The 17785-nt window shown below is 46.2% G+C and overlaps 1 protein-coding gene across 2 annotated transcripts in view; it reads left to right on the plus strand.

The window, feature by feature from the left end:
• The window catches only part of ZSWIM9 (zinc finger SWIM-type containing 9), a 215793-nt gene that overhangs the window by 82084 nt on the left and 115924 nt on the right, over positions 1-17785 (plus strand). For both annotated transcript variants that reach the window (XM_075327598.1, XM_075327599.1), the window contains exon 4: positions 9232-9440. In XM_075327598.1, coding sequence (XP_075183713.1) covers positions 9232-9440 — 209 coding nt within the window. The remainder of the gene's footprint in view (positions 1-9231; positions 9441-17785) is intronic.

Below are 17785 nucleotides of genomic sequence, written 5' to 3' on the forward strand. Positions count from 1 at the left end.
GAAGTGGAAAGGGAGGAAGAGGCGATAGAAACATTAGAGGCCCTAGCGGAGGAGTCTACAGGAGCCCAAATAAGTAAATTCCCAGTCCATCTTTATGCAAAATCGAAAAAATTCCCCTCACTTAGTCTATGCCCTGCACTTGATATATTTGTCAGGATGGTCATGAAAGACATTGAGGGTTTGAACCAAAAACCCAATAGATTTTCTAATTTGAGCTCACAGGAACGCAGAGCCTTAGACGAGATGAAAGAGTGGCATGATGTCCAATTTAACCCCTTCAGCCCCCGGGCACTTTCCGTTTTTGCGTTTTTGTTTTTTGCTCCCCTTCTTCCGAGAGGCGTAACTTTTTTATTTTTCCATCAATCTTGCCATATGAGGGCTTTTTTTTTGCAGGACGAGTTGTACTTTTAAATGAAACCATAAGTTTTACCATATAGTGTACTGGAAAACGGCAAAAAAATTCCAAGTACGGAAAAATTGCAAAAAAGTGGGATTGTACAATAGTTTTTGGGATATTTTATTCACCGTGTTCACTATATGGTAAAACTGATGTGTGGGTATGATGCCTCAGGTCGGTGCGAGTTTGTAGACACCAAACATGTATAGGTTTACTTGTATCTAAGGGGTTAAAAAAAATTCACAAGCTTGTCCAAAAAAGTGGCGCACGTTTTGCGCCATTTTCCAAAACCCGTAGCGTTCTCATTTTTCAGGATCTGAGGCTCAGTGATGGCTTATTTTTTGCGTCTCGACCTGACGTTCTTAACGGTACCATTTTTGCGCAGATGCTACGTTTTGATCGCCTGTTATTGCATTTTGCGCAAAATTTGCGTCGACCAAAAAACGTAATTTTGGCGTTTGGAATTTTTTTGACGCTACGCCGTTTACTGATCAGATTCATTGATTTTATATTTTGATAGATCGGGCATTTCTGAACGTGGCGATACCAAATATGTGTGTATTTTTTATTTTTTTAACCCTTTAATTTTCAATGGGGTGAAAGGGGGGTGATTTGAACTTTTAGGTTTTTTTTATTTTTTTTTAATTTTTTAAAACTTTTTTTTAACTTTTTTTTTTTATTTTACTAGTCCCCCTAGGGGGCTATTGCGATCAGCAATCCGATCGCTCTGCACTATCTGCAGATCTCAGCTACAGAGCTGAGAACTGCAGATTTGCTGCTTCACTTTCAATGCCGGCTGCATTCCGGCATTGAGAGGAAGTGACTCATGTTAGCTACAGGCGTCATCACATGACCCTGTGCTACCATGGCAACCGCCGAAAGTCACGTGATCATGTCACGTGACTTCCGGTGGGGGCGGGGTAAGTCACTGTCATGGCGGCGCCCATATACATATCGCTGCCAAGACTTTGGCAGCGAATTGTAAGGGGTTAATGGCCGCGGGTGGAAGCGATTCCACCCGCGGCTAGCAGGCACACATATCAGCTGTTGATAACAGCTGATATGTGCGCGTCTCGCCGCCGCCTGCCGGCGGCAGGGGGCGGGGCTTACCGGCACACGATCCATGACGTACATAGTACGTCATGGTTCGTTAAGGGGTTAAGCCAGCTGACAAGGGTGGCAACCTTGTCATCTGGCCTAACATCATGTATGAAAAAGAGGCTAGCAAACAGTTGGGTAACCAAGCCTGCTACCAGAAACTGTATACTGATCCAACACAGGAGTATCAGGTGGAATTGGTGGGGATCCTCGAAGAGGCCTATAACAACGGTACTATTCCAAAAAAGCTTTTTGACTGCCTGGTTGTCAAGCACCCGAGGATGCCCACCTTCTACCTGATTCCCAAATTGCATAAGAACTACTCTAACCCTCCTGGACGCCCCATTGTGTCGGGTATGGATGGGCTATGTGAGGGAGTGTGCCAGTTGTTGGATTTTTATTTGAAACCTCTGGCCGCTGCCCTCCCATCATACATAGGAGACACCACGGAGGCCCTCAGGAGGTTGGACAATATAGTTCTGGACGAGGGGACCATCATGGTGACCACTGACGTGGAAAGTTTATACACGTCTATTGGTCACCATGATGGCCTCAAAGCAGTGGCATGGTTTTTGAACTCAAGTAATCTCGACGGGGCACTGGTGGAACTGTTGCTTACTCTATTGGAATACGTTCTAACACACAATGTATTTACTTTTGGGGGGGTCTGTCTATATCCAGAGGCGGGGCACCGCAATGGGGGCGGCTTGTGCCCCGGCCTATGCAAATCTGGCCTTTTTGGGGGCCTGGGAAAGACAAATTTTTCTCACGGAACCAGATGTCAATATCGGTAGGGTACACAATTGGATGAGGTATATCGATGACATCTGGTTCCTGTGGGAGGTGTCCCCCGACGAACTGGCTGGATTTATAGACAGGCTCAACCAGAATCCCATCAATGTCTTTCTCACATACAAATGTGGCCATGAGATACAATTTTTGGATATTAAAATCAGAACTATGGAACAGGGTGTGCCAAGTACCGAAATATATAGAAAATCCACGGCCACCAATGCTGTCCTCCACGCAGAATCCTCTCATACTCCGGCAACTATTAGTGGCATCCCCGTAGCCCAGTTTTTGAGGGCTAGGAGGATATGCTCCACTGAAGTGGCTTTTTCCAGACAAGCCGATGATTTGACGGAGAGGTTTCTGCGCTGGGGATACAGCAAAAAAGTGATAAAACGTGGGCTGGTTAGGGCAAAGATATGTACCAGGGAGTCCCTTTTATATCCCAATTACTCTGTACCCAGACCTCAAAAAGAAAATAAAGTACGATTAATTACAACATACAATAATCGTTGGAGAGATATAGGAGGGATACTTAGGAAACACTGGGACATTCTTAAGACCGACCCTATTTTGAACAGAAGCTTATCATCGCTTCCCCTTATGACTGCGCGTAGGGCGAGGAATATCAAGGATCATCTTGTGCATAGTCACTATCGAGCAGGGTATAGTGGCAGAATAACATCTGGAACTGTGGGATTTTACCCTTGTGGCCTGTGTAAGGCATGCGCAAACATGCGCAAGGCCAAAACCTTTAGGGGTACCAGGGATGATAAGGAGTACGACATCAGGCTATACCTGAGTTGTACTTCTAAAGCAGTCATCTATCAGGCCTCGTGCCCCTGCAATTTGTTTTATATCGGCATGACCACCCGGGAACTTAAAACCCGGGTAGGGGAACATGTGCGTGATATTAAAAATTCGAAGGAGGCATCTGATGACGAAAAACTCAAAACTATTCCCCGCCATTTTAAGGAGTTTCATAACTCTGATTCCCGACTCCTTCTGGTCAAGGCAATAGACCAGATTAACATCGATATACGGGGCGGGGATATTGGAAAATCCCTGGCTCGGCTTGAGAGCCGATGGATATACCGGTTGGGCACGGTATCTCCAGATGGGCTTAACGAGAATTTTGGTTTTAACGCCTTTCTTTAAGTTAAAATGCTGATCCTTGCTCAGGAGACGTTTGCATTATTAATTGTTTTTATATTTTAATGACTCTCTTACAACTTCTGGTTAATAAGTGATTGATATTGGGTTGCTTTTAGGTGTACTAATACTTTTTCTTCTCTCTTGAGTTTGTAGTGCCTTAGTATTTGTCATCTATGTGTAGGGGAGGAGTCGTTTAGGATGGCTGTACATGGGACTCTGGACCAGAAAAGGAAAAAACTGCCTTCTGACTGGATAAGCAGGAGGCTGGCATATTGAATTATGGAACGGAATTTGAGTACTATTGGCGTTCGTGTATTTATATTACGCCCTGTGTTACCAGCGGACTGCTGGGGTGGACTATGGAATGCTGGGTTCAACCAGCCTAATCATATATGTGCTATTCAGCACATTGCCTATATGGATTGAAGATTGCTGAATTATCCCAGCCTGATAATATGTACAATACTGGCATTTTGCTGGTATGTACTTTATACTACCAGTTCACCCTAGCTCAATAACATCTGCGGGTGTATGTATACGGATGGGCTATAATGTATTATTTATATGCCTCTCTGCGGTATGAGTTATATATCCATGATCTGGCCTAATGACAATGGCTAAAAGTACTCCTCCTATACAGTTAGGTCCAGAAATATTTGGACAGTGACACAATTTTCGCGAGTTGGGCTCTGCATGCCACCACATTGGATTTGAAATGAAACCTCTGCAACAGAATTCAAGTGCAGATTGTAACATTTAATTTGAAGGCTTGAAAAAAAATATCTGATAGAAATTGTTGGAATTGTACACATTTCTTTACAAACACTCCACATTTTAGGAGGTCAAAAGTAATTGGACAAATAAACCAAACCCAAACAAAATATTTTTATTTTCAATATTTTGTTGCGAATCCTTTGGAGGCAATCACTGCCTTAAGTCTGGAACCCATGGACATCACCAAACGCTGGGTTTCCTCCTTCTTAATGCTTTGCCAGGCCTTTACAGCCGCAGCCTTCAGGTCTTGCTTGTTTGTGGGTCTTTCCATCTTAAGTCTGGATTTGAGCAAGTGAAATGCATGCTCAATTGGGTTACGATCTGGTGATTGACTTGGCCATTGCAGAATGTTCCTCTTTTTTGCACTCATGAACTCCTGGGTAGCTTTGGCTGTATGCTTGGGGTCATTGTCCATCTGTACTATGAAGCGCCGTCCGATCAACTTTGCGGCATTTGGCTGAATCTGGGCAGAAAGTATATCCCGGTACACTTCAGAATTCATCCGGCTACTCTTGTCTGCTGTTATGTCATCAATAAACACAAGTGACCCAGTGCCATTGAAAGCCATGCATGCCCATGCCATCACGTTGCCTCCACCATGTTTTACAGAGGATGTGGTGTGCCTTGGATCATGTGCCGTTCCCTTTCTTCTCCAAACTTTTTTCTTCCCATCATTCTGGTACAGGTTGATCTTTGTCTCATCTGTCCATAGAATACTTTTCCAGAACTGAGCTGGCTTCATGAGGTGTTTTTCAGCAAATTTAACTCTGGCCTGTCTATTTTTGGAATTGATGAATGGTTTGCATCTAGATGTGAACCCTTTGTATTTACTTTCATGGAGTCTTCTCTTTACTGTTGACTTAGAGACAGATACACCTACTTCACTGAGAGTGTTCTGGACTTCAGTTGATGTTGTGAACGGGTTCTTCTTCACCAAAGAAAGTATGCGGCGATCATCCACCACTGTTGTCATCCGTGGACGCCCAGGCCTTTTTGAGTTCCCAAGCTCACCAGTCAATTCCTTTTTTCTCAGAATGTACCCGACTGTTGATTTTGCTACTCCAAGCATGTCTGCTATCTCTCTGATGGATTTTTTCTTTTTTTTCAGCCTCAGGATGTTCTGCTTCACCTCAATTGAGAGTTTCTTAGACCGCATGTTGTCTGGTCACAGCAACAGTTTCCAAATGCAAAACCACACACCTGTAATCAACCCCAGACCTTTTAACTACTTCATTGATTACAGGTTAATGAGGGAGATGCCTTCAGAGTTAATTGCAGCCCTTAGAGTCCCTTGTCCAATTACTTTTGGTCCCTTGAAAAAGAGGAGGCTATGCATTACAGAGCTATGATTCCTAAACCCTTTCTCCGATTTGGATGTGAAAACTCTCATATTGCAGCTGGGAGTGTGCACTTTCAGCCCATATTATATATATAATTGTATTTCTGAACATGTTTTTGTAAACAGCTAAAATAACAAAACTTAGGTCCAGAAATATTTGGACAGTGACACAACTGTATATATAGTGGACATGTTGAAAATTCATATGTTATGTGTTAAATGACTAATTCTAACGTTCTGTAAAACTATCTATATATGGGTTGCCTCTTATAATTTATGAGGTATAGCTTATTACTATATGTTACTGTTAATATCCCTATACAAAAAAAGACTTCTGAGCGTTATACATGTGGAGCGCGGCAAAGCCCTGCAGTGGATCCCCGGCGCTTTAGTACGGTCGGGTGGCGTGTGGCTGCGCATGCGCGGTGACTGTGGCATCGCGTTGCCATGGCCCCCGTGACTGACAGCTCCACGCTACGACCGGAACTAGTGCCGGGTCATTTCCGGTTTATCCACATTGCATGGCGGCGTCCGCGCCAGTAAAACACATGTTTGTGTGGCGCTCCCTAATCACTTAGGGGTATAAATGGACCCTTGAATGTTCTCATAGTACACCTGCCTCCCGAAGAAGCAGCAGTGAAACGCGTTGAGGCGTGGTGGCTGTGGTTGCACGTGTCAGCCCATCGGTCAGGTCTGTATACTTTTTTGGCCCTTTTTATAACTATGTGGTCTGGATTTAGATAGGACCTTGCCGGTCATAGAACCTATGGGTGAGTGGTGGAGCTGGATGCCGCTACTGCAATGCTATTTGGGCAGTTGATTTTGGACTTTAGCAGTGGCAATGCCCGCCCCACCTCCCCCACAGTCTTGGATTGATCTATGTTTTGAACTTAGGTTTTGATATTGGAAGGAATACTATATAGTCTAGCCATTATTTAATTTGGCTTACCAATTGAGAACAAGGTGGTCTCCTGAGCATATTTACATTGGCCGAGATTCTATGTTTTAACTTCCGCATTTGCGATAGTGCTATATGTGAATGTGTTCAGGAACACTCCATGAATATATGGGTCGTTCCCATGGGGTTCCATGGACCACGTGGAGGGCCATGTAGACGTAATTTACATGATTACTCTATTCAACATCTGTCCGATACCGATGGTCTGACTGTGCCCGCACCTACCCCTCCCATGTTAGGAGGGACTCACTTGTGATTCACACTGTCCTATTGTGCCGAATGTAACATTGTCATTTTTTTGAAAAGTGTTTAAGAAAAATTCTTGTTTATGACATTATGGCATTCCAGTAATTTCCTTGTGGGGTTACTTAGTGTGTTCTGTTTAATAAAAATGTCTGATTAAAAAAAAAATAAAAAAATTTTCAACATAAAATTTTGTGAAGCACATGTGGAGTATGTTCACTACTTGGCCAACCCTTTTATAAAATAAGTACTATACCTTGTAAAATAACACACACTCTTTTCCTGTACCATTTCTCTCGTGACATTGTTATGCCATGTGAGCCCTGTAGCCAATCAATCTGATGCACAATTCACTTCTGTCAGACAAGGGGAAGAAGTTTGAGTAAAGCCCCACAATAGCCTTCTCTGATTGGCTGCGGGGCACACAAGGTATGATAATATCACATGAGAACGGTGCGGGAGGTGATTATCTGTTATTTTTGTTTTACAGGGGGATAACTTTATTTACCGGATTTTTCGGACTATAAGACTCACAGGACCATAAGACGCACCCTGGTTTTAGAGGAGGAAAATAAAATGTTAAGCAAAAAATGTCATCATGACACACTGTTATGGGGCGAGGATCTGCTGCTGACACTGTTATAGGGGGTAATGTCCCCAAATTCTCTACTAAGGTACCCCAGCCTGGTAATGATCCTCCTGCCTTGTATATACAGTATATGTCCCTCATCCAGGTATAGCCCCCATCCTACTATATACCGTCATCCTGGCATATGGCCGCATCCTACTATATACTGGCATATGGCCGCATCCTGCTATATACCCCATCCTGGCATATGGCCCCATCCTGCCATATAATCCATCCTGGCATATGGCCCCATCCTGCTCATATACTCCCATCCTGCTCATATACTCCCATCCTGCTCATATGCCCCCATCCTGCTCATATACCCCTATACTGCTCATAATATACCCCCATACTGCTCATAATATACCCCCATACTGCTCATAATATACCCCTATACTGGTCATAATATACCCCCATCCTGCTCATAATATACCCCCATCCTGCTCATATACCCCCATCCTGCTATATACCCCTATCCTGCTCATAAACCCCCATCCTGCTCATATACCCCCATCCTGCTCACATCCTGCTCATAATATACCCTCATCTTGCTATACACCCCCATCCTGGTATACGGCCCGCATCCTGTGGCATATAAAAAAAAATAAACGTTCATATTCACCTTACCTCACTCCCTGCAGCATCGCTCCTCCTCCATCTGTGTCAGCAGCAGTGCCGGAGTGTGGAGCCGGCCACGATCCCTGCAGCATCGCGATGTCCTCCTGTTTGTGCCGGCGGCAGCTGCGTGTGGACACGTGCGCACAGCGATGACGCCATTGCTGTGAGCACCGCTAGTCTCCACACAGCCGCCACCAGCACAGACAGGAGGACATCGCGGTGCTGCAGGGATCGTGTCCGGTGAGTTATACTGATTCACTGCACCCCGCGCTGATGATAATGCACGGGGGGCAGTGAATATAGCCGCACATGATCACTCCAGGCTGTAGTTGCCAGGGATGATCATGCGGGTAGGCTGTTTAATATGCGCGCATTCCCCGTCCATCAGCCCGCCCACCTGTCAGCACTGGCTTCAGCGCTGAGAGATGATGGGCGGGATGATGGGCGGGCATATTAAATGAGCTGGTCCACTTGGTCACGGCAGGCTGCTACAGCCTGCTGGTGCCGCCGATGACCCGCTCCACCGCAGCACCCTCATTCCCCGCAGCCCTACATTCAGACTATAAGACACAACCCCCACTTTCCCCCAATATTTGGGGGGAAAAAAGTGCGTCTTATGGTCCGAAAAATACGGTAAAACAAACTATGTAACTGGAAGACAGGAGCGCAATAGGGTCTTACCCAAGGAGAAAAGAATTGGTGATAAAAGAAGGCGCTCACCTTTGAAGGTTGTGAAAGTCACAACTACTAAACAGGATACACGACTGCAGCAGCTCCACCGGTAACAAAGTAAAACCAGAAGGAACCAGAAAGAGGTACACTCTCACCGTCGTGAAGAAATCGAATGACAATTTGTAAATTATTATTGGTGATTTATTGGTTCTACGTATTTTGTAGTAAAACTCATTTTTCAGGACCAAACACCATTATAATATATTGGTATTTGGTCCTGAAAAGGAGTTTTACAATTCATGATGGCGCATCTATACCCACCCCTTTCTCCTTTTGTTTGTACTTCTTAAAAAAAAAAAAAAAAAAGGAATGTACAGGTAGTAGGCAGTTCTTTCAAGGAAACTTGTACAGTTGGATACCTGTAAAGAGATGTAAGCTTTGGTTATTTCAGCATGTGTGTGTGCATGATGTTCTATAAAGCAATAATTATTATTAGTGTGGATATTTTTACATAAGAGATAAACAATCAAAACTGAATAACATTTTTTTTTCTTTTTAAGGCTTCTGAAGATAAAAAGAATGAATTGGAGCAGATGGAGTTTTATAGTTGGGAAGATTTTCAGTCCTTTCTGAATATTTGGTGTGAAGAACAGAAAATTATATTTGTTATACGTAATTCTGTACCTCTGAGTAATGAGGACGTAAGTAATGATCTGCTGCAGTCTCTAAAGTACAGTATGGTGAATCTTGGTTGCAGCAGTTATACCAGGTAAGTCTGTGTTTGATATATTAAGAGGGATGGGATTAAAAAAGGGGAAAGTGTCTCCACTGTCACCATACACTACTGTGAACTCTAAGATGTGATTGAGGACTATAATTGAGAAAATATGGTCTAAATCAGGGTTCTCAAACTTGGTTGGGTATATGGGCCACACATAAAAAAATGTTAGTATGGGGGACTGCATTCTTTTCACGACAAAGGGACATTTTAGGTGATACCACTTTTTTATTTCTATACACCTTTGGAACACTTTTACATTTCTCTCTGTTTTTTTTTTAATTTTTTTAAATGGCATTCATGGTATAAGTTATGGTTACGGTGTTATAGTTTCGGTTGTTATGGATGTGGCAGTAACAAATGTGCACTTTTTTGTTTACTTTAGTCGATATGTAGAAAAGCATTTTTAATGGTAAAAAAAAAATCATGTTTTATTTAGATTTTTTTTTACCTTTTATCACTTTCTTGTTGTAAGTAATTATATAATTTTACAATTATCACCATATAGTAATGTTGGCCAACATCTTGTATTAATGTCCTCCATCGTGTTCCCCTTCTATCTACTTTGGTTTAAAGCATTGCACAGAAAGATTTTGCCCAACTATGAGCAAGATACTGATTAGAAAGTTTGCCCCTACAAGCACCTACATATTAAGCACAATTATATAAATAAAGCTTTAGACGAAAATTAGTTCGTTTTGTTGAGCTAATGGAGAGAATACATAAGTAAAGATTCTTCTGCCCTTTTTACTCCATTTTTTTTAAGCTAAAAATAGCTTAAAGGGAATCTGTCAGGAGGTTTTTTGCTACCTCATCTGCATCTGAGAGAAGAATAATGTAGGCAAAGAGATCCTAAATCCAACAATGTATTACTTAGATTACTTGAGCAGACCTATCTGACACAATCAGAATTTTTAGATTTAGCCATGTAGCAGAGCTGAGATAGCTGTCTCCGCACACTAGGCTCTTAAGGCTATGTGCGCACGTTGCGTACTAGCCCTGCAGAAATTTCTGCAGCGATATGAAGAGCACACGTGCACTTCAAATCGCTGCAGAAAATGTCCGTAGAAAAAAAATGAAAAAAGCCGATTCCATGCGCTCTGCCTGCAGTTCCTGCCATAGACAGAGCAGGAGCTGCCGGCAAAGCGCATGGAAGAAGTGACATGTCACTTCTTAGAACGCGCGCTTCGGGCAGCAGCCAAAGCGCTGCGCTCTAATACGCCACGTGCGCACGGCTCCTGCATAATCTCCATAGATTATGCAGGGGACGCAGGACGCATGCAGTTACGCTGCGCTACAAAGCGCAGCGTAACTGCATGTAATTACGCTACGTGCACACATAGCCTAATAGAGATTGTACATTGACAGTGAGGACTCAATTGAAGGAGAGCGTGTACCGGACTGCTATGCACGTGATATTTTAGTCTGAGCAATGATAAGTCTTGCTGCTTAAACAAACATAGCAAATAAACAACAGATCGGACCTTGACAAGACAGGCATCCATGAATACTCTGTGTTAACTCTTGTAGCATGCTGTCTTCAGCTTACATGGCAAAAACATGCTGACAGATTCCCTTTTAATTGTGGAGTACATTTTTTTTCCTTTCTCGCCTTTTCATTGGGGGACACAGACAGTGGGTTATATGTTGTCTCCAGGGGAGGCTTGACACTAGATTTAGAAAAGAGTTAGCTCCTCCTCCCACAGCATATAACCCCGGCTAGGCGGGAACTAGCCCAGTTCTTTTTAGTGTCAGCAGGGAGGCTGACATGTTTGGACTGAGCTCCACCAGAGGTGCCTCAGGCCAGCTTATTTTTACTTTTTGTTTTGGTTTTCTTTTCTTATTCATTCTATTTTTGATAGGGGCAATACCAGGGTGCCTCGCCACCCCCGTTCCCCCCGGGTACGGGCAGAGGAAACCTGACGTGCAAAAGCCGTCAGTCTTCCCTCGCGCCCAAGTGGTCGGGTCTGCGTACCCCTCCAGGCTCCCTGGAAGCACCTCACGGAGGTAGCTCCAGAGGGCTAGACAGAGCCGAGAACCTGCTAGCCTTGAGCCGAAGATGCGTCCCCGAGATCCCCGCATCCCAGGATCGACGCGTCTTCAGACGGAGCAAGGGCAGGTAGGGAGACGACGAGTTAGTCCCCTGCATTCAGACCGCCGCCTTAGATGGCGCCGGTGGGGCGATGCAGGCCGTGATCCCGGGGAAGCATCATTAATTTAGCTCCCGGTGTCGGCCTGCATGTTTAGCAACGCCCCCTCCACTGCTCTAGAAGCCGCTCCCTCTAGTGGGCCGTCTCTCCCCTCCATGCTGCCAGAGAACACTGGACGCCATTACAGGTGGGGAGCGGACACGGGTGAGATCGTCTCCTTGGCTCTGCAACTCTGCAGCACTATATACCGCTCTGTTCAGTGGTATATCGCTGTCTTCCTAGCGGTGTGTGCCTGCTGGCTGGCGGTGTATATCAGCTTTCAGCGGTATATACTGACTGTGCCTGCAGGTATATATCGACTGTTTGGCAGTGTGTGCCACTTTACTATTGGTATATACCAGCTCTGTATAGCAGTCCCTTTCTAATACTGCTAGTAGCTCCTCACCCACAGTAGTGTAATACTGCTAAAGGCTCACAGTATAATTATACGTTTTGTTGCTGACATGCGTAAAAACCGCAAGGGTGATAAAGCTTCCAAGGCATTCTCTATGGACCTGTACTATGCTTGCACCACCTGTGGCAGCTCGTTTCCCAATGGGCGAAGCTATCCACTCTGCCGAGGCTGCGATGCACCTACTACAATGTCACAACAGGCGTTGCCGGACCAGGGGATCGTGCAATCTGTGGGTTCAGCCCCGGCCGCCATTCAGGCAGCACCCCCATCTGACGAGGCTATCCCTGCATGGGCTCTTCTGATGTCTAAAAGGTTAGATGACCTGGCCGCTCAGATATCTCAGCCTTCCACAGGCTCCCACAGCCTCCCCCCGGCTCAGCTCCCTCAGAGGAGCCCGCCTTCGTCTGGTATATCATCCCCAGTACGTAAAAAGGCTGTCTCCAAAAGGCGCCTTGCGTCCGCTCCGCCTCATCTGACTCACACGATGGTCAGTCTGACTCAGACTCCGTGACTTTTAGTAGTCACGATTCCCGAGACTCTGACTCTGATTCAGATGTCCCTTCTGAGTCTAGGCATATGGAAGACACTCTGATAGCGGCTGTCAATCACTCTCTGTCGATTTCTGATCAGCCCTCGGACCCGACTTCTCAGTCGGCAATCAAGTGAGCCAAGAAGCCGCCTAAGTCCTTTGCCCAGGGTCCGATTTTTCATCAAATCGTATCTAAACGGTGGGATCACCCTGATAGGAGGTTTAATAAAAAATCCTCCTCTTCATTCACTTATCCCTTTCCCCCGGAAATGGTTAAGCCCTGGTCGTCGGTACCCCCCGTTGTGGATCCGCCAGTATCCAGACTGGCTAAACACACGGTTATGTCTGTTTCAGACAACGCGTCTCTCAAGGACTCGTCTGACCGCGCAGTTGATGCTGCGGTCAAATCTATTTTTCAGGCTTCGGGCTCCTCTCTCCGCCCCCTGTTTGCCATAACATGGGTGGCTAGAGCTATGAGCGTGTGGAGTAGGAACTTGCGCAAGTTGCTCCGCCCTTGCAATATTCCTCCGGAGGCTCTTGAGATTCTTGATTTGTTCTCTCTCGCCTCTAATTATCTTCTTCACGGCTTTCTAGATGCAGCCAGCTGGTCAGCCCTAACGGCAGCCAATGCTGTCTTCGCCCGCAGGGTTCTGTGGCTAAAAATCTGGAATGCGGACAGTGCCTCCAAAAGGTCCCTGTCCACACTTCCCTTCCAGGGTCTTCGTCTATTTGGTGAATCCCTGGACAAGCTCATATCTGAGGCGACGGGTGGTAAAAGTACCATTCTACCACAAAAGCGGCCTGTAGCCAGAAATTTCAAAAAATCTTCCTGGCGCAGGCGGCCCTTTCGGCCGGCTCCCCAAAAGCCATCGGCCCAAGGACCGTCCCGACGCTCAGATCAAGGATCCGGTCCCTCAAGGGGCTCTTCTTGGCGTTCCCACTCCAAGCAGTCCAAATCCAAGGGACCTCGATCTGTACAGGCTCCCTCAGCATGACGCCAGGTATCCCGCAGATCCGACTCCTGTGGGAGGACGGCTTCTGCTTTTCCGGGATATCTGACTAGAACACACTCACGATGCCTGGGTTCGAGAAATCGTCACCTCGGGTTACAAGATCGATTTCCATTCCCTGCCGGCCACCAGGTTCCTGTGTTCTCGTCTCCCAAAGTCCAAGACGCAAAACCAGGCCTTAATTCAGGCCATAGCTTCTTTACAAAAGGCAAACGTTATCATTCCAGTGCCCCTGGAACAGCGCGGCAAAGGTTTCTATTCAAACCTTTTTGTCGTTCCCAAAAAAGATGGCTCTGTCCGCCCTATCTTGGACCTCAAACGGCTAAACAAATTCGTACACATTCGTACTTTCCGAATGGAATCTCTGAGAGCAGTGCTAGCCGCCATGGAACCTGGAGAATTCCTAGCTTCCATAGACGTTCAAGATGCCTATTTACACATTCCCATATGTGTCTCTCATCAACGGTTCCTTCGCTTTGCCGTAGGACACCGTCATTTCCAATTCAGGGCCCTTCCCTTTGGACTAGCTATTGCGCCTCGGGTCTTCACAAAGGTCATGGCGGCCGTCATGTCCATTTTACACCCCAGAGGCATCCTGGTCGTTCCCTACTTGGACGACCTTCTGGTCAAAGGGAGCTCTCCTCACGTTTGCTCAGAAAGCGTGCAGATTTGCCTAGACACCCTGTCAAGGCTAGGGTGGCTTGTCAATTTCAACAAGTCATCCCTCATTCCCCATCAGCGCATCACCTTCCTAGGTATGCTGATAGACACGGCTCAGTCCCGGGTTTTCCTTCCAGAGGACAAGAGGGCTTCCCTGATTCGGGCTGCGCAATCCCTCCTCTCTCGCCTTCGCACATCCCTTCGGAACGGAATGAGATTGTTAGGCAAATGGTGGCGGTCATGGAAGCCGTGTCCTTTGCCCAATTCCATCTGCGCCCTCTACAGCTGGATCTTCTATCCTTCTGGGACAAGAATCCAGCTTCCCTAGACCGGTCAGTCCGCCTGTCTCGGTCTGCGCTCAGCTCCCTCGTCTGGTGGACTCAAGTCTCATCCCTATCTCAAGGGAAGTCCTTCCGCCCGGTCCACTGGCAGGTTGTCACGACGGATGCCAGCCTGATAGGCTGGGGGGCGGTGTTTCTCCACCACACTGTTCAGGGACGCTGGTCTCCTTCCGAGCGCTCTCTGCACATCAATGTTCTGGAGATCAGAGCCATATTTCTGGCCCTTCAGAATCTTCAAGTCTTTCCATGGTCGCAGTTCCGCCTACCCTACATCTTTCCTCCGTTTCCTCTCATTCCGAGAGTAATCAAGAAAATCAAAGCGGAGGGAATTCCGGTGATCCTCGTGGCCCCGGACTGGCCCAGGAGGGCCTGGTACCCAGAGCTCCTCCAACCTCTCAGCGACACTCCCTGGCGTCTTCCCGACCGCCAGGATCTTCTGTCGCAAGGGCCAATATTCCACCAGAATACGGCACAGCTGCATTTGACGGCGTGGCGCTTGAATCCCTGATTCTAGCCAGATCGGGGTTTTCTTCCAGGGTAGTTCATACTATGCTTAATGCTCGGAAGCCTTCCTCCGCCAGCATTTACCACAGGACCTGGAAGACCTATCTTTCCTGGTGTGACCGTCATGGTCGGTCACCCCTGACCTTTTCAATCCCTAACGTTCTTGCTTTTCTGCAAGACGGTCTGGATTCGGGTCTTGCTCTCAGTACCCTTAAAGGACAAGTTTCTGCCTTGTCGATTTTTTTCCAGAAGCAGCTGGCTTCTCGCCCTCAGGTCCATACCTTCCTTCAAGGGGTAGCGCATTTGGTCCCTCCTTATCGCTACCCCTTGGATCCCTGGGATCTGAATCTGGTTCTGGGAGTTCTTCAACTTCCTCCCTTCGAACCTCTGAGAGAAATCTCTCTTCAAAGACTATCTTGGAAAGTTGCCTTTTTAGTCGCTATCACCTCTATCAGCCGAGTGTCCGAACTGGCAGCTCTTTCCTGTCGTTCACCTTACTTGATATTCCATCATGATAAGGTAGTTCTTCGGCCTTCCCCTGCCTTCCTTCCGAAGGTCGTATCCTCTTTCCACCTGAACGAGGACATTGTGTTGCCGTCTTTCTGCCCGGCCCCGGTCCACTCCTTGAGAAAGCCCTTCACAATCTGGATCTTGTCAGGGCTTTGCGGATCTACATTTCCAGGACAGCGCCGTTGCGCAAATCCTATGCCCTTTTCGTCCTCCCAGTAGGACACAAGAAGGGCAACCCAGCATCTAAATCCACGATTTCCCGATGGATCAGGACTGCCATCTGTGAGGCATACAAGGCACGAGGTGCCTTTCCCCCTCAATCTGTGCGTGCCCATTCTACACGGGCAGTGGGTGCCTCCTGGGCTATCCACCATCAGGCTTCGGCAGCCCAACTTTGCAAGGCCGCTACCTGGTCCAGTGTGCACTCGTTCACTAAATTCTACAGAGTGCATACGCATGCCTCCGCGGATGCTGCTCTTGGAAGACAAGTTCTTCAGGCGGCAGTGGCCCATTTATAAGTGGCCACTGCTCGGTTCTGACAATGTTTTCATATGAGTTCACTACTGTTGCAGTTGTTACTCAGCTCTTAGCCTGACGTTATACACTGTTGTTAGTTCAGTTGTTAGTTAGCTCTTAGCCTGACGTTATACACTGTTGTTAGTTCAGTTCCCACCCAGGGACTGCTTTGGGACGTCCCACTGTCTGTGTCCCCCAATGAAAAGGCGAGAAAGGAAAGGACATTTTTGTGTACTCACCGTAAAATGTCTTTCTTGGAGCCTTTCATTGGGGAACACAGCTCCCGCCCTTGTGGTTTTGGTTATCCTTTTCCTACTGCTTTTACACCAAACTGGGCTAGTTCCCGCCTAGCCGGGGTTATATGCTGTGGGAGGAGGAGCTAACTCTTTTCTAAATCTAGTGTCAAGCCTCCCCTGGAGACAACATATAACCCACTGTCTGTGTCCCCCAATGAAAGGCTCCAAGAAAGACATTTTACGGTGAGTACACAAAATTGTCCTTTTTCATAATTAGAACATTTTATATATATATATATATATATATATATATATATATATATATATATATATATATATATATATATATATATATATATAATATGTGTGTATATATATATATATATACATATATATATATATATAAATATATTACAAAGATGTTATATATAAAACGTCTTTGTAATATATTTTATCAAAGAAATTGCTTTTTTCTGTTCCTGGACTGATTTATTCAATGAAGACATACTTTCACATAACTTGAGATGCGAGTTGACAGTTTCTGCTCTTAAGTTTCTATGGAAAGAGGGAGGAAGAGGAAGTTGCTAGAAGCAGACAAAAATCCTGCTGCAAGGTCTTCTGAAATAAGGAAGGCGGAGCTAGAGACAAACCCTGACATCCTGCTGCTTGGTTTCCTGAAACGAGGAGGGAGAAGCTAGAGGCAGACACAGACATCCTGCTGTACGGTTTCCTGAATTGAGAAGGGAGGGGCTAGAGACACACTGACATCCTGCTGCACGGTTTCCTGAAACAAGTAGGTAGACGCTAGAGGCAGACACAGACATCCTGCTGCACGGTTTCCTGAAACAAGTAGATAGACGCTAGAGGCAGACACAGACATCCTGCTGCACGGTTTCCTGAAACAAGTAGGGAGATGCTAGAGGCAGACACAGACATCCTGCTGCACGGTTTCCTGAATTGAGAAGGGAGGGGCTAGAGACACACTGACATCCTGCTGCACGGTTTCCTGAATTGAGGAGGGAGGGGCTAGAGACACTGACATCCTGCTGCACGGTTTCCTGAATTGAGGAGGGAGAAGCTAGAGACACACTGACATCCTGCTACACGGTTTCCTGAATTGAGTAGGGAGAAGCTAGTGACAGACACTGATATCCTGCTGCACGGTTTCCTGGAACGAGGAGGGAGAAGACAGAGACACACTGACATCCTGCTGCACGTTTTCTTGAATTGAGGAGGGAGAAGCTAGTGACAGACACTGACATCCTGCTACACGGTTTCCTGAATTGAGGAGGGAGAAGCTAGTGACAGACACTGATATTCTGCTGCTAATTTTCTTGAATTGAGGAGGGAGAAGATATTGACAGACACTGGCATCCTGATGCAAGGTCTTCTGAAACAAGGAGGGAGGAGTTAGGCCAAGTGCACA

The sequence above is a fragment of the Anomaloglossus baeobatrachus genome, chromosome 11, assembly GCF_048569485.1.
Source record: "Anomaloglossus baeobatrachus isolate aAnoBae1 chromosome 11, aAnoBae1.hap1, whole genome shotgun sequence".
In the NCBI taxonomy this organism is placed as follows: Eukaryota; Metazoa; Chordata; class Amphibia; order Anura; family Aromobatidae; genus Anomaloglossus; species Anomaloglossus baeobatrachus.